Consider the following 20,833-nt stretch of genomic DNA (forward strand, 5'->3'; position numbering starts at 1 on the left):
CAGGAAAGAAACACATGTCATGTCCTCTTTAAGAGCTAGAAAAGCTGTCAGAAGAATTAAGATTAAACCTCATGAGAGTCTGTGGGTGTGGAAAGTCACCAGCTACCTAATATTAACATAGCTTTCAACAGAATGCTGTTGCTAGAAATAGGACAGTCGCACCACTACCACTAAGCAATTTGCATTCGGCGGACCAGCCCCTGGATTCTTCCTGGCTCCTGCTGCCCTCTGGGCATTGCATTTCTGGATGCTTTTAGGACGGCGTTGGGACGTGGCTGTCTGCTTTCACCGAGAACTCTACCCAAAAGAGGAAGCAGCGCGGAGAAGGTCTGCTTTGTTTGCAGCAAAGTGGTCAAGCTACAAGCAAATCTCTAGGCATCTGAGGAATTGTGCAGCTTCTAGATTTCATGTGGTTTCTGACAGGGAGGGGCAAATAAGGCTCTTCGTGCTTTCCTCACCATGGATAATCTGTTGCCTCAGTCAAGATTCTCTTATTTCAAAAAATATCCCCTCCATGCAATTAGAAAATATTTATCGATGCTGAGAAACCAAAAAGACGAAGAACAGGTACCATTTTGTTTACATTACCTTTAAGGTTAATGGGGGTTGGATTCTGGGTGTTGCCTTTATGTCACTTGGTGATTTATTTTCTGCTAGTTTACCTGTTTGTAGGCACAAGTCGGCACTTGCTTTCAGCTGTTCAGATTTGGCAAAGGAGCAAGCCGGCATGTGGGGGATTTATTTGAACTTGGAACATTTGGATCCTGAGATTAAGCTCAAGTTCAGTTAAAAAACAAACAAACAAACAAAAAAATCAAAACAACCTCTTGCTTTCCTTTCCTCTGAATAGCTGGACTAAACTATCAGAGTTAAATTGTGTGGATTCCTTGAAAATTTTCTCAGGCATCAAATACAAATTTTTAAACTATTAATGTCTCGACAAAGAATAATAGCAGGCCCTAGAAATACACTTGTCTTTTTGTATATATTTATGGCTATGTTAATATCACCAGGATTTGCCAAACAAAAATCATTGTGTAGACTGTAAGTATGATAGCCTTAAACAGATCACTAATGAGCTGTGAAGATCTTTCAGAAGTAATTAGTCACTTTTTTCGTGGAAATTAGGGGATGGAGCACTGCTGATTTTAGTCTTTTTAGCCAATCAAAAGTTAGAATTTCTAGTAGTAGACTAGCAAGTGGGAGTTTAAATATTAAAAAACCTGCTAAAATGTTTGATCACTTCTTTTTAAAAACCATGCATTCATTTTATTGTTTTGAGATTTATATCATTCTATCCCTTACAATCTATGAAAAAAGCATTTCTAAAAACTGCTTTTCTGAATTGTACCAAATTGTAAGAAGAAGTAGCAGTATCTGATTCACTTAAATCTGGTGGTTCACTTAGGAAAAAGATGGCAGTGGTAAAGGACAAATGTGTAGCCACATTGAAGACCCAAAGAGTCATAAACTGCGTGTGTATCATGCTTGTAACTAGAACTGCAAAACCGCATGGGAGACAGTAGCACTGTCCTGTATTTGAACAAGATGCCCTACTTAATAAAACACTTCCAAGATGTGCAAGCAAAGGTCGGCAGACAGAAAATCCTCTAATGACAGGTTTCCCAAAAAGTTGATGCATAATTTGGAAAATGAGAATTATTATTACTGTTTGAGGGGAAACTGCTCTTAGTGCTTTAATGATTTTACAAGTGATGGAAATTCAGACTGTGCTCACTAAGGGAGCTAGGCTGGTCCAGATTATCTCTTATTTAGTCAAGGTGTCGAGATTACAAGGAGATCTCCTGGTTTCCAAGTCTTAGCGCGTGCTTGCTTTTGAGGTGGAAAGCCAGAGACCCAGGTGCTTGTTCTGGATTGGCCACGCTGGCACAGGCTCCTTCAGGCCTCATGATGGGGGGAGGGGAGGGAGTAACAGGGAGGGGGAAGAGGCTAAAATGATGGGGCTGGAACTGTGGAATGTGGATTAAGTGATTTTCCCCCCCTTTTCTCAGTATTATAAATTTTCAGAGATGTGGCTACATTGCTTGTACAGTTTATTTTTATTTTTATTTTTTTGGCGGTACGCAGGCCTCTCACCGTTGTGGCCTCTCTCATTGCGGAGCACAGGCTCCGGACGCGCAGGCCCAGCGGCCATGGCTCACGGGCCCCGCCGCTCTGCGGCATGTGGGATCTTCCCAGACCGGGGCACGAATCCTGTCCCCTGCATCGGTAGGCGGACTCTCAACCACTGTGCCACCAGGGAAGCCCAAGTTTATTTTTTAAGCGTTACAAAATTCGTACTAAAGACTATTAGAGTTTAACAGGATCCTCTGACTTGGACTGAATGGGTGGTCCTCTCCCCAGTTGACAACCATTTGGGATGATCTGGAACAGCTATGAGCATTGTGCTGATATCTTAACTTGCTATATAAATTAATGGACAAAATAAGAAAAATAACATTCAATTCCTTTCTGAAACCAGTTAACAGCTCTGCAGCATAACGTCTCACAGAATTAGAGAAATGAGGTCAGAGTCAATCATGGCTAACCTTGGGAAGCTTGTTGGAAAGTTAGAAAGGAGGTTAGTAATGCCTATAGTTTTAGGACCTGCACTGGCTGTCTCTAATCCTTACATTCCCATGGGATGGATCCTCATTACAAAGGTACGGGAAGGCAGACTTTGAGACTGTAAGAGGCCTTGCCCAAGGCCACCCAGCCAGAAAGTACTGAAGGCAAATTTGAACTCCCGTCTGCCTGGCTTTAAACTGTACCCATTTTGCCATGCTTGATCTCTTAACAATCTAGTGACAGCAACAGAGCTTATACTGCCCTGCTATGGCTTCATCAACTTAAATCTCTTCTGCCATGTGTCCCACAGATGAGGGATCAGAAAGTACAAGATGACTAATTAATAGACAAGAACTTGGGATGATCTGGTGCCTTGCTCTCTCTTGAATAGAAAACTTCTTTCTGAACAAGAAATAAGATCTAAGACCTGACCTGGCATGTCTTGCCTATTTAATGGTAAATCTGCTCAGAAGGAGGAGAGTGGTCTTGGGGGCCAGAGGGCACGTACAAATAGCTATATATAAAGATATATTTTTGGAATTAGACCTTTGAACTAGTATAATGTCATCTTCCAACAAAATTAATACACATAATTTTTTTTATTATCTCTCCATATTCTTATCTGAAAATGCAATCATGTTACCATTGATGTCCTTGTATATAAATATGGACACAAATGTTGACCTAGCCAGGACTGAATACTGCCCTAACAGAGCTCTGCTTTGTCATCTTGTTTTGTGAAATTCCTTTGATGATTAAGCAAATTTTTTCGTATATATTGTGTGTGGAGCATTTTTATAGGTGATGAAGATGTAAAAATGGATCAGGTGTAGTGTAACCCCTCTGTGATGCTTACAGTCTTATTAATTAGTAGAAAGAGCTGTACTCAAGTGTTTATAATATGAGGCAAAAACCATGCACTGCAGTCATAGTAGGTATTTCTGGCTCAAGACCTGTCCTGATAGTTTAAAATGAGGAGAGTGGTCTTTGGGGGTCAGGGGTTATGTTTAGTAGCTACACTTTAATTAAGGATTAGAACCAGATTTTGTTTTGGAGGCTGTTCTGAAGTTTCCCTTCAATGGCTTAAGAAGAGTTTTCCAGTTCAAACAGGATCACTGAAGTTTTATTTCTTGCTTTGTTTCTCAGTGAATGCTAACCTCAGTGCTGGGTTGTTAAATACGTATTTGGATTTAATTTGAACCTTAGAAACTTAGTTCTTCATTTTGGCTCTTATACCTGCTCTGAATAACAATATAAAAGTTAAGGACTTCCCTTACACACACCCAAAAAGCTATGTTGAGATTTGGAATACTGCATAGGGTGTTGGGTTGCTGATGCAGGCTTTCCTTTCTAGGTAAAATGATAGAAATTTTACTACAGCTTGGTTTAAGAAATGTTGAGTTTTTAGCTCCTTAAAGTAAGTGTGTTGTTTATATCTTGAGAGTATACCAAAGTTATCCATTTTTAAAAGCCTCTGAAAAAAGTCATGAAATGCTCAAATGACATCTCAGGGGAAAACTAGAGGCATTTGCCCCATGTGCTTGGGTAGACAAAAAGCTTTATTTCTTTAGAAGCAGAAGGAAAATGATGATCCTTGTATAATTTAAGAGAAGGCAGAGATTCTACCCCATTTCTGTGGAGGAATTTGCATGATTATATATAGGTAACATTGACAGTTAAATTGCTGTGGTAACACAAAGCTGAACCTTAATATTTGTGACTATTAAATATGATATAAAAGTTGACCTATTTTATCATGGTAAATGCAACAGTCTCCTCTATCTGAAGGGAGAAATTAAAAAAAAAAAAAAAAGCTGTTTATTTACCAAAGAAGTCTCCAACAGTTTTCTTCATGACTGAATCTGTTCGGGATGCTGTAACAAAATATCATAGACTGGGTGAAAAACAACAGAAATTTATTTCTCACAGTTCTGGAGGCTGAAAGCCCAAGATCAAGGTGCCGGCAGATTTGATGCCTGGTGAGACCCACTTACCAGTTTCAGGTGCTGACTTCTAGGCTGTGTCCTCACGTGGCAGAAGGGGAGGAGGGAGCTCTCTGGCTTCTCATTTACAAGGTCACTAATGCCATTCATGAGGGCTCTGTCCTCATGACCTGTCACCTACCAAAGGCCCCTCTCCTAATACCATCACACCAGGGGTTAGGATTTCAACATAAGAACTTGGGGGACACAAACATTCAGTCTGCAGCACTCCATAGCCTGTAAATGTCCAAGGATTGTAACTGGTGGCTTTCGCGAAGATGAATGGCTTTCATGGCACCCACTCTTCATACTCATCCCCTCTCCCAAACCTCTTCTCTATCTGAGAAAATGCACCACCGTCCATCCTGTTACTCGGGCAGAGAGCTCAAGTCGTCTTTGGCACTTTCTGCTCCCTCGGTCAATGTCTAATTTATCAGCAAATCCTTTCAATTTTATCCCCAAATATGCCTCCAATCATTCAGTCTACTTCTCCCTCTTGCCACCCTAGCCCAATAGGCCATCCCCCTTCTTGTCCGAAGTACTGTGATAGCCTTCTCGTTGGTCTCTCTCCAGCCACTGCTGTCCTGTCTAATGGGTTCTTCACACTGCAGCTGGTGGGGGGGCGGTGTGGGGTGGGCGGGGGTCTTCTAGAGACAAACCTGACCATGAAGCTCCCCAGACCCATGCTTCTGATCTTTCACTGGCTTCTACTTGTTTTTAGGATAAAGACAAGAGTTCCCCATCACAGAGCGCTGTGCAGTGTGCAGTCCAGCCCGATGTGCTCTCCTGCTGCACGCTTGCCTGGCCTCCCTCTGTTCTCTGCACTCCAAATACAGTACGCTTCTCCTCTCCCTGCTTCCCTGCCGCATGCTGGTCAGGGCCTTTGTCCCACTGACCCCTCTCTATTCTCCCCTCATTAATACCTACTCTTCCTTCTGATCTTAATTCAGTATGAGGTCACTGCGGGCAGCCTTTTCTGACTTTCCCACCTTGGTCCTCTCTCTCAGTAGTACTTTGGAGGCACCTTATGCCTCTCTGTTGCTGTACTTATCCCAGTAGCAATTGTGCACCTATTTGTGGGACTGTTTGATTCCCAGAATGTCCTGGAGGATAAGCAAAGTACCTGTTGGATGGAAGGCACTGAGAACAAGTTTGTGGAGTTAGCTCTCAGGGGCCAGGTGCTGTAGGTGGCAGTGGTGAGGGGACTAGGGGGTAATGAATGCTCTTCTGAGACAGAGGTGTTTGAAGGAATCCTGAATGTTAGGCTCTGTGAGGAAGAAATTTAAGGGGTGATTTTTTTGTGTATGCATTTGTTTTTTGTGTGTTTCACAAGACACACAGGGCTAATTTGTAGAGAAAAATGGAGGTGCATTTGGGAGGTTCCAGAGGAAATAACCATAACTAATGGGCTGAACTGCAGGGGGAGGTTGTGATACAATAATAAGGATGGACTTTCTAAAAAGGAGAGGTAAAGAGATGGGCCACCTTTTGCAGAGGGCGGGGTATGTGACCCTCCTCAGGGGATGTTGTAATGACAGTTTCTGCATTTTGAAAGAGAAGACTGGATGACTCACAGGACCCCTTTCAGCCCCAAGATTCTGGTGCAGTGAGCAATAGAAAGATGGACGATTCAGACACCTTAGGGAAAAGAGCGGGCACAGATGCAGCAGCTAGAGTTCACTTGTTTTATTCAGTTAGTGGTAAATACTCCACAATCTGAGCATGTTGCTCTAGAATCTAAGGCCAAAGAAGATAGAATCAAATGTCTTTGGAGATTCAGGTAGCATGTATTCCTCCATCAAGGAAGGGAAATATAGCTACATCCAGAAAACACCTCAGGTGAAAAGCTTATGCACCAAGGACTAGCTTTTCTGCACCTGATCCACAACTGAACTACTTGTACCCATAGTTTTATAGGTTTTATAACCCTCTCCAGTATAAAGGTAAATAACTAAGTATACTTATGCAGTCATTGATGAAATTCAGGTTATTTTCAGTGGAGAAATTTCAGGTTATTTAAGTGGCATCTTAATCACTTTTTTTTCCTTAATATAAAAAACCTCTTTTACTTTCTTTTTTCCTGCATTTAGTGCTGACAACTAGCTGCTTATTACGGTCCCTTTTGAAGGTACCCCCCGCTTCTTGTCCATATTGTCACAGCTGTGAACTGTTAGACATGCCTGGGAGACACCTGGACCCTGAGTTAACTTCTGAGCTACCTCTAATCTTGTTATCTGCTTCTAAACTTTCCTAATCTACTGTGCTCAGATGTCTTTGAAACACAGGATGAACTGGATGAACACCAAAACCTTTGTCTTTGAAATAATTAACTACCTTAACTCAAATGTAAAACCCTTTTTTGTGAACCACGGCGTAGCTTTTTATGCAGATTTCTAAATTTGCTATCCTATCCTATTTCTTACACAGTTTGTCTGTAACATTTTATTTGCTAACTTTTGTTCAGAATGGAAGATGACATATTTTCTCACCTCGTACAAATAGTTTCACGTCTTAACAGAAAAAGGAATGAACTTCCCACATATGTTGTGCTGCTCATAATTTGCTGTGAAGAGAGCAGGAAAGATGCTGGAATTATCTCTTTCCTATTCATCCTAAAAGCAGCATATTAGTAAGGTTATTTCAAGTAATACAACTTGGATTATACATTCAAGAATAAGGAATTTAAAATTTTTTCTGAATGTCTTGTATGTGCCAGGCGCTTGGCAATGTCCTTTATATACATTGTCAGTTAATCTTCATAATAACCTTACAAAATTGGTGGTATTATCTCCACTTCATGGATGAGAAAACTGAAGTTTCAAGATGTAAGGTAACTTGGTACATAGCTTATACGTGATGGCAGTAAGATTTTAACTCCAGGTTTGCCTGTCTGACTCTACAGCCTGATTCATTGCCTCATACTGAGATACCTCCCATAGGTAGGGTCCCTTTCTTGCCTTCTTTCCCTTGCCTCATCCCTTCTTTTCCTCCCTTTTTCCTTGGTGTGTTCTCTCATTAATTAAGGAAAGGGGGTTTTAAAAATAAACTACTGTGCAGGAAAGACACCTTAAATCCTTTTAGGTGGAGATCCACATTTTTGAAAGGTTTGAAGGTTATTCAATTTGGGGAAACTTCTTTTAAGAAAAAGAATACAAAATTATAAATATTAAATTGGATACAAAGTGAAGACTTAGAATGAAATCACAGCAAATTACAAATTTGGGTGACAAATACAATAAATATCACAAAATCTAAAAAAAATATAAGCATTTTTACTAATTCAAGGATACATCCTAAGGTGTCTTCCTCCTACATTTTTGGACTTCAGAGTCTTTAATCATCACTTTATGTGAAAATGACTTTCTAATATTTTCTAAAGCGAGAATTGAAAGATAATTCAGATACTCCTAGCATAGTAAATTTATACTTGGTTTTTATTAGAGTCTAGAAAAGTTCTATAGACTAGCTTCTGGCTGTTTCTCCTTTACCAGCCATACACTTCAGGTGCTGGGCACCACTGGACACATTTATATAAAGATTTTAGGCCTTGTGATTTAGTACAGTAGGTAGTGGGAATATTCCTGGATGTCCTTTCTCTACCAGGACAGCTAGCATTGACCTAACCATACACAGACATGACTACAAATCACCTTTATATATCACTAAATACAAATAAAATCTAAATATATCCCCATCTCAACTTCCTTTAAGCCAGATCCAGAATTTTGCTCTTGGCTGTTCCAGTGCTACATGATAGGAGAAGTGTGAAGGGGGAAAAGTCAGCAAAAAGAGTACTCTATAATCAACTGCAGTTAAAATATCTTTTGCAAATGTTACCAAACCATGAGACCATTGCTAGAGTCTATTTTAGGACCTTAAAAGGGGCATCTGCAAGTGAGGGGCCCTGAAACTTAATTTTCCTTGGTTTCCAAGAAAATCCAGCTCTGGAAGAATGGTATAACAAACAAACAAAAAACAAACAAAAAGGTGTTTTGCTACAATATGCAAGAGTCCATGCCATAGAGCGGCTTCCAAAGTAATGAATGAGATCCTGTTCTGAGCAGCTTGAGCTCCCAAACCCACTGAATGAAGCAGAGGATATTCTTTCAGTGTATTTTGTTCTATAGTAAATAGTACCATGGAGATGAAGATGTTCTGGTACTGCTAAAACTCAAAGGTCCGGGCTTCCCTGGTGGCGCAGTGGTTGAGAGTCCGCCTGCCGATGCAGGGGACACAGATTCGTGCCCTGGTCGGGGAAGATCCCATATGCCGCGGAGCGGCTGGGCCCATGAGCCATAGCTGCTGAGACTGCGCGTCCGGAGCCTGTGCTCTGCAACAGGAGAGGCCACAACAGTGAGAGGCCGGCATACCGCAAAAAAAACCCACAAAAAAACCCTCAAACCCCCACCCCCATTCCCATTTATATTTACAAAAGACATTATTTGTAATGGGATTATTTGCAAATACAATAGATCTCAAAACTCCTATATTGGTCTAATTAATATTAAATACACCATTTACTATCCTTCCAAGCAGGCCAGTTAACACACAGAGAGAAAGAGCACGTTAATGCTGTTAAAGACTACACAGTCGAAAAATTATAGCAGCACTAAAGACTTTAAGATTTCATTGAGATGTAATCAAGCTTTTGTAAACTCATCTGTTATTAGCAATTATAACATAGGTACTATAACTTGTCTCTGGGTAAAATCACCTTTATGTTGGATTTCTTTACTGAATTATTCTCACTGGTAATGTATTTGAATACCCAGATTTCTTGTGTACATTTTCTTTTTAGTGGAAACTCTTGATTCATCTTACTCTTCTTCCTTTGTTCTATGAGTAACTGTCCTTATAATTGTGTCCTGTACCATTTACCCTACTATAATATTTACTACTAAACTGGACTATGGCCTATATGTACATCTCAAAATAAGTAAAGCATATTATAGAAGTATTTTGGTCTTATATAATGAGTGCATAATCAAATTGTTTAAAGTGATTGATTAGTGTAAAATCCTATTTCACTAATGTTGAAATACTACCCGCTGCCCGACATATAATTTTTTTTTTTTTTTTTTTTTTTTTTTTTGCGGTACTCGATCCTCTCACTGTTGCGGCCTCTCCCATCGCGGAGCACAGGCTCCGGACGCGCACGCTCAGTGGCCATGGCTCACTGGCCTAGCCGCTCCTAGCCGCTCTGCAGCATGTGGGATCTTCCTGGACTGGGGCACGAACCCGTGTCCCCTGCATCGGCAGGCAGACTCTCAACCACTGCGCCACCAGGGAAGCCCCCAACATATAATTTTTGTATAACACACTTAAAAATTTTTTTTTTATGCTCTCTGAAATGTTACACAGCTTGTTTTGTTTTTGAGGGATGAAACTTTCTCTTAGGAATACACTGTTTCAAGAGAATGGCAGTTTTTACTTATGAAGCTTTTTTCCCCTCTTCTTTCATCTAACTGGTGCTGCTAAAGCCTGATACACCTGGTCAAAGAAGCATTGTTCCAAAGGTCCTGAGCTGATATAGGAAAACAAAGGCTGACTTCATAGCCGGGAACATAACCATAGCTCCACTGCCACTGCACTGCACTTCTGTTCTCTTCTCTTCCAGCATGGCTATGTGGATGTGATGCTCAGAGCCACTTAAGAGGGGAGAAGTATGATCTCTTTATGGTCTTAATGCCCTTTCCCTGGGTCTTTTAAAATAACTGGTCTTAAGCCAACAGGTGATTACTCAAAGTTCAAAGCCCTTTATGATTTAAGAACACTGGAGGAGGTTTAAAATTCTGATATACGCTCTCAATCATTCTTCAGAATTGAGGACTATAAGCACAATCAAAATATTTTTACATGAAAGTTTTATGTTTCTTGTAAATCAGCACTTAAAGTTTAGCACCTGAGGTACGAAACTGCAGAATGCAGGGCCCTACCCGCAGAGTTGCTAATTCAGTAGGTCTGAGGTGGAGCCCCAAATCTGCATTTCTAAAAAGTACTAAGGTGGCAGGGATCATAGTTTGAGAACTACTGATGTAGATCATTTGATGACGTATATTTTCAAAATCAAAGCTTACAGGGTTTGCTGTACCTTCTCAAGAATAGTGCATGTGCCCTTCAGAAGATGGAGAGTCGTTGCTAAAGCCAGGGGGATAGTGATGATGACTTACAGCTTCACAGGTCCTTATTGACCATTTCCTGCCCACAGCTGCCCCAGCCCTAGTAGCATGACAGAATGCTTAGTAATGCAAGAAATCATTAAAGTGTCTTTGCTATAAGAATATAACTGAAAATGTTATCTTTTTAGTTCTTTTGTAGCTGTTTACTGATTAAACTGATGCAGCAACTGACAATTTTGTTGATTTAAATTATGGAATATAAAAAAGGTATAATAGTTGTTATGTCCTCCCTACTATCTAAAGCCATTATGAAGTCTTAACATTAAGACCTAAGTCATCTTGTCTAAGAATTAAGAGTAGATGCCGTGGTCCCTAAGGAAATAACTCAAGACTGTGCTGGGAATTACAGTTTTTTGACTTTGTCAGACATTGATATGCATGCCATCAAAATCCAAAGCACAAGCTCAGCTGAAATTTCCTACTTGCATAGAAGCAGCCACCTCAACATTGTTATCTTTTAATTTCAAATGGTTACCTGAGTTCAAAATCCAAGTCTGAAATTTCATCTGTTCTGGGCAGTGCTCAATATTTAACACTTCTTGCAATGACTAGTACTTATTCCCGTTCAGATCAAGTTGTCCTAGCTAACGCTTTGGAGATGTGAGTTCATTTTTAAACCTTTGAAAATCCCTTAATTTTTCTTTGCTTTAAAGGAAAGTAGCAACTCATGTTTTAGTTTGATCATAGAAAGCAAGAAGCAAAGTAAAGTTGGGATTATGTTTATTCATTCAACAACAGACTATTTTTATGATGACCATTTTCTAGATTACACATTTATTCGATAGGTCTTATATATTTACTATAGACAAAATATTTTGGGACCAGAGATGAATTATGCCAATTTGGAAACTGGACAGAATAGCTTTTAAATGGGTTAAATTTTTTTTTTTTTTTTTTTTTTTTTTTTTTGCGGTATGTGGGCCTCTCACTGTTGTGGCCTCTGCCGTTGCAGAGCACAGGGTCCGGACGCGCAGGCTCAGCGGCCATGGCTTACGGTCCCAGCCGCTCCACAGCATGCGGGATCCTCCCGGGCCGGGCACGATCCCGCGTCCCCTGCATTGGCAGGTGGACTCTCAACCACTGCGCCACCAGGGAAGCCCTAAATGGGTTCATTTTTATCTCATATCTTGGGGTATATGTAATATTCTATGTCTATTTTCCATGGAAATAATGAAGTGCAGAGTTGGCTCTTGGACATGAACTCACACTCACTTTTCATCCTTCCCTTTCTTACCCTCACTCACCTGCACTCCTGACCTGCCCTCATCTCCAACCCAGAAGATTGGTAGTACTACATACCAAAGATCCTAAATATCACTGAATGCTCAGAACCCTTGAATGGGGAAACTGAGTCATACTTGGAATCAACTTCTTTAAAAATAAAAAGAATATACTTTAAATTTCCTGTTTTTTTCTGCTCATTTTTGAGCCCATTTTATTTTTATTCTTGCTTCCAGTTTTTACTCTTCCAGTACTGCTAAGACATAGAACCAAGAAGATGTATAGCAGTTCTGGCAGGTGGTTGTTATGACACTCATTTCATAGGACACTTCTTGCAAAAAGACTGTATTTCCCCAGACTTTACCCGTAGCAGGTCCCTTATCTTATAAGAAGAAAAATACTTCTGTTGTTCTGTTGGAGTAGGTTGACTTACAAAATGAAGAATTGTCTTTATATGCTCGTAGAATATTCCACTTAAAATATGACTTTTTAAAGAATATTCCACTTAAAATATGACAAGTTTTTTCTTTCTAGCAGCTATGTAAAATTCCTTAATTATTAACCTTTGGTACTTAAAACAACGTTAAAAGAGTCTTTAAGACATTGAGGAAAGATTTAAAATAATCTTTTCTAAGTTAATTTTTAAATCCTAAAGGCCACATATATCTTTATCATCCAGGTTTCTAAAAATGCCAGCTATCAAATTTGATATTAAAACAGGATGCCTCACAACCTTTGTGTAATAAGGCACAGTATAAATAAAATTAGAACATCACGTCTGTCCTTCCTCAATCTTCCCTATTTGTAATATTTCCCTAAGCAGAGATGCCTGACAAATTTCCCCTCTATCGCTCACGTGTCCACTTTTTGCATCAGATCTATTTAATTTTGCAGGTTAAATATTCAGAACAAAATGGGAGTAAAGATTTTTAGAGCACTGATTTCTAAAGAATTGAGAGGAAACTTGAACATAATACATTTCGTTGCCATCAATCTCATTCTACCTCATAACAGTCCATACTTTTGCTTATTTCTCCGTATGATAATCTTAAACTTTTATAGAGCTTATAATCCACAACCTGTCTTCATTTTATCAGATCTTCACAACGATCTTTTGAGGGAGAAAGGGTAGTTGTTATGCCCAGATTTATATATATATTCTCTTAATATATATGTATGTATATATGTGAATGTGGGTACACACATATATGTTTGTATGTGTATGTAATGCAGTGTACCTATATTTTAGTCCTCCTTCCCCGAGATGAGGAAGTGGAGATTGCTACACAAAAGTTTCATGGTGGGTCAGCTGGTCAGAGAAGGAAATGCTGGGAGAAGGAAGATTTCTGAAGCTTGTGGCTCTCACTGCTCTGGCTTGAATATTGTTAATAAATGCTGCCTTTCATATACACAGGAAGTCAAAGTTGGTGCTACTGATATTGGCTAGCTTGGTACAGGCATAGAACAGAAGCCCACTCTGCAGAGATATGTTGATGAAGCTTAGGGATCAGCTAAGTGGTTGAAAGCTATACTTTACGGGTTTTTGCTGCTCCAGTGCCTTGGAATTTGTGAGATGATGCATGAAGTAAGTAACAATTCTTCTGAACAAAGCTGGCGTTATCCAGTTTCTTTTTTGACTTGGCAATAGGAATAATGGCTTTCACAATTTAGGCAACCAAAGAGTAAAATTCCAGTGTAAGTTACTTTAGATATAAGCAATGGAGTGATAAATCTTGGGGGGTGGGTAATTAGGAATTCAGTGTCAGTGCAGGAGTACTGCAGTTCACAACAGATAATTCTGAAAAGTTGCCGAAGATAAAATGTTTGAGCTCATTAAAGCAGTCCAATAGAAAATTATCCTCTATTTTGTAAGATCATATGTTAATAACAAATAACGTCTATGTCTATACATTTCTTACTTTAGAGGCTTGCTTGTGTTTTTAATGTGATGCTGTGGTGGTGTCAAGGTCCAGTAAGTATAGTAATAATCATTACAAATTGATTACAGCACTGGGCAAGAGATAGCACATTCACTGTTGCACCAATCATAGCCTTAGGTGTATCACCACTAAGTGGACAAAAATCATTAGGCATGCAAGCCAAAGGTGGTCATATACATAGTAACTCCAAGACTCGAAATGTTTCATCTTGACTTTTATGGTTTCACTTCTGAAATTTAAAAAAGTGACCTTGCCTAATAAAATCTCAATGTTTCTTCAATCAAGAAACCTGCCCAGGATTTTTGATCCTAGACTAGTTCCACTTAACCTGGGCCAAACAGAACAGGTAACCCGGTCCGTTTGTTATCCTGTCCCCTGAGTTCTTTGCAGGATGCGCTGGAACTCAGCAGGTGTAGACCTGCCCTCTAGTGGATCTGGGTGCGCGACGACTTAGGTTCAACGTCTGCTGTATCTGGCTTGACAAGGATTATTAAACTCAATCGTCTATCAAAAGTGACCTGTTGGGGGTCTGGGTTAGGTGCTGAGCAAGTGAAAAATTCAAGAGGCAAAAAAGAACCTGCGGCTGAAGGTAATGCCCGTTCTTCAGCTTCCATCTGGGGACGCGAGGCTTTTAATTGTTCCAGCCCCTCTGGTTGCACACTTGAACGCATGCGAAGCCCTCCCCTGATCTCTCGGAGCTCTTGGCTCTCTTTGCACGCGGGCGCTGAGGCAAACCCCCACCGGGATGGAACTTTGGGAAGTGGCCCCGCGGGGCCCCGCTCCGCAGTCAGCGCCAAGTAGCCGTGACTGGCTTGCAAGTGAGGCAGCGGGGGCCCCGCGTCACCTGCCCAGATTGTGACGGCCGCCCAGCGGGAGCGGCTTCCCGCTGCATCGTCGGGGCGCTCAGACACCTCGTGGGCCCAGAACATGGCTGCGCCTGCCCGTTCGGTCCGGGCTAGCGGCTGCTTCCTGAGGACGCGCGGCCGGCGCGGGGAAGCTGGCAGTTCTCTCACGCTTGCGCCCGCGGGAGCGTAGAAACGCCGGGCACGTCTCCGGGGTGGCCAAGGGTCCGCCGCAGGGCAGGTGGGGCCGGGGCTACCGCCCCCGGCCAAAGCCCCACGGGGCGCTCGGTCGGGCTCCGCTCATTTCCGCCGTCCGTGCCCGGGCGTGCAAGTGCGCCTGCGCGCGCGCCCCTCGCGGCGGAAGTGGTGGCGACAAAGCTCGGTCCGCCTGGCCCCGGGGGTGCGGGGCGGGCCCGGGGTGCGGGGCGCGCTGGGGCGGCGGGCGGTGGGGAGGGCGGAGCCCAGGAGGTGGAGGCGGGAGCAGACCAGCACTGCCGCACCGAGCCGCCGGGCCGCCCGAGGCCAGTCCCCTCACCTGCTGCCCTTCCCGCCCCGCCCGCCTTCCCGGTTGCCGCCCCCACGCCGGGAGGGGCGCTCGTCCGGCGCCGCCGCTTGGCGAGCCGCTCCCGCGAGCCCGCGGGTGAGTCCCCCGCAGCCCAGAAAAGGGGTCTGGGGCTTTGGGGGTCGCCCGGATTACCTCGTGTCCCCCGTTTCTAGAAACTTCCAGGTCCTGGGGGCGTCCGGGGTACCCGGCTGGGGGCGTCTCCGGGGCGCTGCCCCGCCCCGCCGGCGTGAGTGGGGGGATGCGGGCAGCCAGGGGGCGGGCGCGGGGCCTGGGGGGCGGTGGGCGGCCGTCCCTTCCCGCACCCGTCAGCGCCGCTTCTCCGGTTTCTCTTGCAGATGCTGCTGTTAGGGGTGGTGGGCGCAGCCGCGGGTCGCGTGGCCGGGAGCGGGGGTGACGGCCTGGGATTCCGGGGGCCTCTCTTGTCCTCCTCTCCTCTCTTCCCAGTGTGGCCGTGGCTGACACTAAAGACTTTGTAGCCATCAACCCAAGTGCAGTTTCGATGGAAGATGAAGGTAAAGGCCCCCGGCAGGCGGGTTGCAGCGCGGAGTTGAGGGTGTGGTGGTTGGCTTTTAAGTTGTCTGTCTTTCGCCACCTTTTTAATTCTCTGATTTTATTTTTTCCTTTGATTGTGAAGTGTCCAAGGAATTGCTTTCCTAGGATATCTGGCTTTTTTTTTGGTAACATAGGGCGTTTCGGAAATTAAGGTTCTGTAGGGTGACTGAGCTTGATTCTGCTTTCCCGAGGAACCTGCTTCTTTAGCTTAGGGGGTGGAAAGGAAGTTTTCATTTCATATGGCATCTGCATGTCTCCATAGTCTCTGAGAGAGGAATCACTCCAGGGGAAGTGGAAATGGGGAGGGAAGGCTCTGCATTGCATCCCTGTGTATTTGCATATCAAGCCTTGATTTGGTGTAACTGGATTCGTTTATAAGAAAGAAAACGATTTTTTATTAAATGCAGCTTTGGGGAAACAATTCGTTGCTTTTCAGTTCACAAAAGTCAATTCTGATTTTAACGAAATATTATGAGGTGATTTCTTAAAGTTCCTCCTCATTTCAAAACATGCTTTGGGAGGTTGACAGTGGAACCTGTTTGTCCACTGTATGCTGCAAGTGCACTGGATTATCATTCACATGTTACTTGATTCCTTTGGTCTTATAAAATATTTAATGCTTTTCATACACTGATTATTTTCTAAAAGCATTGAACAACTCGGAATCAATGTTTTCCTCTCCTGAAACAAGCACACTTATTCTTTGGACTGACTTCTGTGTGATAATCTTTTCATTTATTCCTTTTTTTTTTTGAGTGGGGCTGTAAGTTGCTATGGAAGGTATTTACAAATTACATTTTGTTTTCATGTATCTTTGGTTTTTAAAATCTATATCTGGTACAAAGGAGCTGCAGTTGGGCTTGCTGGCTGCTTTCTAATTTGTTTTTCTGTTGTTGAAAATGTAAGCTTGATTGTTCTAAGTAGGACTAGTTATTTTAAAATAGACTTTTCTTATATGCAATAATCTATTTTGCTATCTGAGACGTCTGGGATGTGAGGGAAATATGATGAAAGGCATGATTATCTTGCTTAATTTTATTCTCGATGGATAATTTGTGGAAGACATTTTCTGAAATACTCATGTATATAACTGCAGCGGACTTTTACTGTCTAACTGGATCTTTAGAAACAGCATTCGAAAGCAATAATTTTTGTCTGGTGGTATGGAAAATCAGTTTTCTGAGGTTTTTTCCCATTTTGTCTTTTAGTTTATAGATTTAAGGAAGGCAGATCCTTTCTGTACAAGAGACAAAGAATATTAAATGCATTCATATACCTGTTTCTTGGTAGTTGAATCTTAAATAGCATGTTAAACTTGAGCTTCTGCTTTTAGAATGTTACCAGATTTAAGAGTGTAGCCTAAAGTCAGTGGATTGTTAGATGTTGCTTTTCTGTTTCTTGATCTCTTAGGAAAAGGAGCATGACTAATAAAGCTGGCTCTCATTGTCTGTTCAGGTGGTAGGGAGTGGTTGTGAGATGGGAGCATGGTGCACGCTTGTGTCTGAGTCTCTGTACTCTATGGCCAAATAATGATTTGGCCTCATAGTAAAAGATTATACAATTCTTAAAAACTAGTGGAGGTTTTCCGCCTATTAATGATCGAGGCCATTTTGGTCAGTTTCTCATTACCATAACACCTCTTTTTCTTTTCTTAAACATTTTTAAGAACTTGTATATAGCCTAGAAATTTTCAAAACCAATTGGCCATTTTGAAATACACAGAATACTGTCGCTTTCCTTTTTACAGTTAGTATTCTCTTTTATATGAGATATAGTAACGTCTTAGGGGTGTGAAACAAAAACAGACTGGAATGATACCTTAACCACCAAAAGTTGTGTGATTTTAAGCAAATTAACCTTTCTAAGCCTCTGTTTCCTCATCTATAAATCGGGATTGGTAATACTTGGCTTACATAGTTAGGAGGGTTAAATGAGAAACTCTGTAAATTCTCTTGGAAGGGAGGATGGCTAGCATTTAAGAGCATGCACTGTGGAACCAGGCAACTTGATTTGAATGCTGGATCCCCACCTACCATCATTTGGCCTTGCGCACATTAGTAAAGCATTTTGTGCTTCAATTTCTTTATCTGTGAAATAAAGATATTGATAGAACCTACCTTATTAGTAGCATTTAGGTTGTTAGCATTTAGAATAGTATCTGGCATATATAGTAATGCTCAATAAATGTTAATTGTAAATAGCCTGGCCCAGTGTGTGCGTACTAATATGCCACCTGCCATTAATGTTGTTATGACATTGAATGTTTTTTTGGTTAATAAAATTATTTATTTATTTATTTATTTATTTATTTATTTAGGGCTGCATTGGGTCTTTGTTGCTGCGCGCGGGCTTTTCTCTAGTTGCAGTGAGCGGGGGCTCCTCTTCGTTGCAGTGGCTTCTCTTCATTGCGGTGGCTTCTCTTGTTGCGGAGCGCGGGCTCTAGGCGCAGGGGCTTCAGTAGCTGAGGCTCCTGGGCTCTAGAGCGCAGGCTCAGTAGTTGTGCTGCACGGGCTTAGTTGCTCTGTGGCGTGTGGGATCTTCCCGGACCAGGGCTTGAAGCCGTGTCTCCTGCATTGGGAGGCAGATTCTTAACCACTGCGCCACCAGGGAAGCCCATGACATTGAATGTTGAAAGGGGGTACAGTAGTGGCCAAAATGCTGTGTGTGAAGTTTTCGTTGTTAGGGAGTGGGTGGATTTAAGTGCAGAATTTTCTATAGTGTAAGGCTTTAAGCCCGCAGAGATGTTGGGGCTCTACCAACAAACCAGAGGACAGTGTAGAAAGAGACAGGCTTGGATTTGAATCCGAATAGGTAATTTTTTTCCTCTCGTGAATATCTCATGCGTTACTGTGTTTCTCAGCTTTTTTAGCTGCTGAGTTTTCCCATCTGGAAATGGGATAATGGCCTCTTTTGGAGGGTGGGTGTGAGGAAAGAATGAAGCCTGGTATGTAATAAAGTGCCTGAGAAGGATGGTTGATACACAGTTAGCCTGCTGAGTGACTGAGTGATTGCTGCTGTTCCCCAGAAACAGAGACTCCTTCAGTTGGTGTGTAGGTGAGTTCCGCCTGCCTCTAGGTGTGCATAGGATGGAATTGCTAGTAGCCTTGGGAGCGGGAGACTGGAGGTCCTTAGGGAGTGTGCCGTGTCTGCAACTTCATCCGTGTGGCTCCTTTCAGCCACGGTGCTTAATTTCTTTTGGTACTTCAGTTTCATTTCTTCTGGACCTTTCACCCATGGCCCATTTAAACTTTCTTGGCAAACCTTGATCAGTTTTTAGCCTTAGCCTCCAGGATGCATCATGAATACTCAGAGTCAGTCACTAGAAGTATCTGAAGTATTAGTTTCCTGGAATTTCAGGGACTGGTTCTAGACTTCCATTCATGGGTTAGGATTTTATCCACATCCTTTGGAACTCCTTTTTGCATGTTTATCACAGATCTAAACAGATACCATTTAGGAATTGGAGATGCACAAGTAAATGGCTCTTTATCTGATGTTTTAAAAATTAATCATTTGTATGTTTAAAGGGATAGCCGCTTATTAGAAAAGATATTTCTAGCTGGAGAAATTTGCAAATAATTTCTCCTTCCCAGTAATGGACTTTTTTCTTTGGAATAAATTTGGTCTGTTTCATAGAAAAAACACTATAAATTTAATGCACATGAAACTATTTAACATAGCCTTAAATATAGAAATATAATGATCTTCAAGATTTTAGGACATGCTTAATTTAAGGTTAGAGGGATGGCTAATCCATCTAGAATAAATTCCCCTGATCATTTTGGATAGCGTTTGAAAATGATAGTACGTTTCTTTACACTTTACTTATTTATTTATTTATTTTTGCGGTACGCGGGCCTCTCACTGTTGTGGCCTCTCCCGTTGCGGAGCACAGGCTCCGGACACGCAGGCTCAGCGGCCATGGCTCACGGGCCCAGCCGCTCCGTGGCATGTGGGATCTTCCCGGACCAGGGCACGAACCCGTGTCCCCTGCATCGGCAGGCAGACTCTCAACCACTGCGCCACCAGGGAAGCCCCTACACTTTACTTTTTAAAATAGTTTATTACTCAAGTTCAAATTGTTAGTCACTAGAAATATGTTAAGAAAAGATTGTGTTAGGATAGTTGGAGGAACTGTAAGGAAAAAGGGATGAGAAACCATATTAATTGTATTTCTTTAACTAAAAATAAGAAACCAGGTTATAAAAATATTTTATATCTTTAGGTGTGGAAAATATAATTTATAATGTTTGCAGTTTTGTTGATAAAATAATATTCTTAATCAGTATTTCTAGAAAAGAGTTGAAACTAAAAGATTATATGATAGCGTTTGATAAACTGTAGTAATTTAACCCAGAGGAAGGATGCTGCAGAGAATATTTGTAAGTAGTAGTCTCCTGACAGTTTAGTCCTAAATACATGATTTGTCTTAATGTTTTTATTATTCATTTAATGTCATTAGAACTCAACTCTGTTAACTGAAGCAGTATCAATCAGAATAGTCTCCTAGGGAACATTCCCCTTGGAGCTCAAGGCTGATTTTCTTTTGAGATCTTGGTTAACCGTAATCTGTTTATTAACAAGGTTAATTTTTGTTTTAAATCTGGAAAGAACACCTTAGCTTGATGGTAAAGTTAGCTGGGAAAATTTTAAATTACACCATTGTTACATGTAACATCTTAAAGATCTCTTTGTAAGTTCAAAAGTTCCTCCCATGTTTACTTTGTTAAATAACAGGTTCTTTTTATAGTGATTTCAGGCATCAGTTGTGACAAGATTATTTTTACAGTTTTCATATGGACAAGTGTTAGTAAAAGGCGGTAAAGTAAAAACTGGTTGGATGAACTCTAGGTTAATGCCATCATTTCATACAGGAAAGGATTTCTCAGAAAAAAAAAATGTCAGGCCATCAATGCAATTTCCTTTTTATGGCTGGTATTTATATGCGTTGGTTAATATGTCTTCTGTCTTCAAGGTTTTAAGT

At 41.6% G+C, this 20,833-nt stretch overlaps 1 protein-coding gene across 1 annotated transcript in view; it reads left to right on the forward strand.

Moving 5' to 3' along the window:
• The first annotated feature begins 378 nt into the window (after nt 1–378).
• ATP2C1 (ATPase secretory pathway Ca2+ transporting 1) overlaps nt 379–20,833 on the forward strand; it is a 115,845-nt gene continuing 95,390 nt past the window's right edge. The window contains exon 1 of the mRNA XM_065876302.1: nt 379–567. Within this exon, the coding sequence (XP_065732374.1) occupies nt 460–567 (108 nt within the window). The 5' untranslated portion in view covers nt 379–459. The remainder of the gene's footprint in view (nt 568–20,833) is intronic.

This window comes from Phocoena phocoena, chromosome 4 (genome assembly GCF_963924675.1).
Source record: "Phocoena phocoena chromosome 4, mPhoPho1.1, whole genome shotgun sequence".
Classification (NCBI taxonomy): domain Eukaryota; kingdom Metazoa; phylum Chordata; class Mammalia; order Artiodactyla; family Phocoenidae; genus Phocoena; species Phocoena phocoena.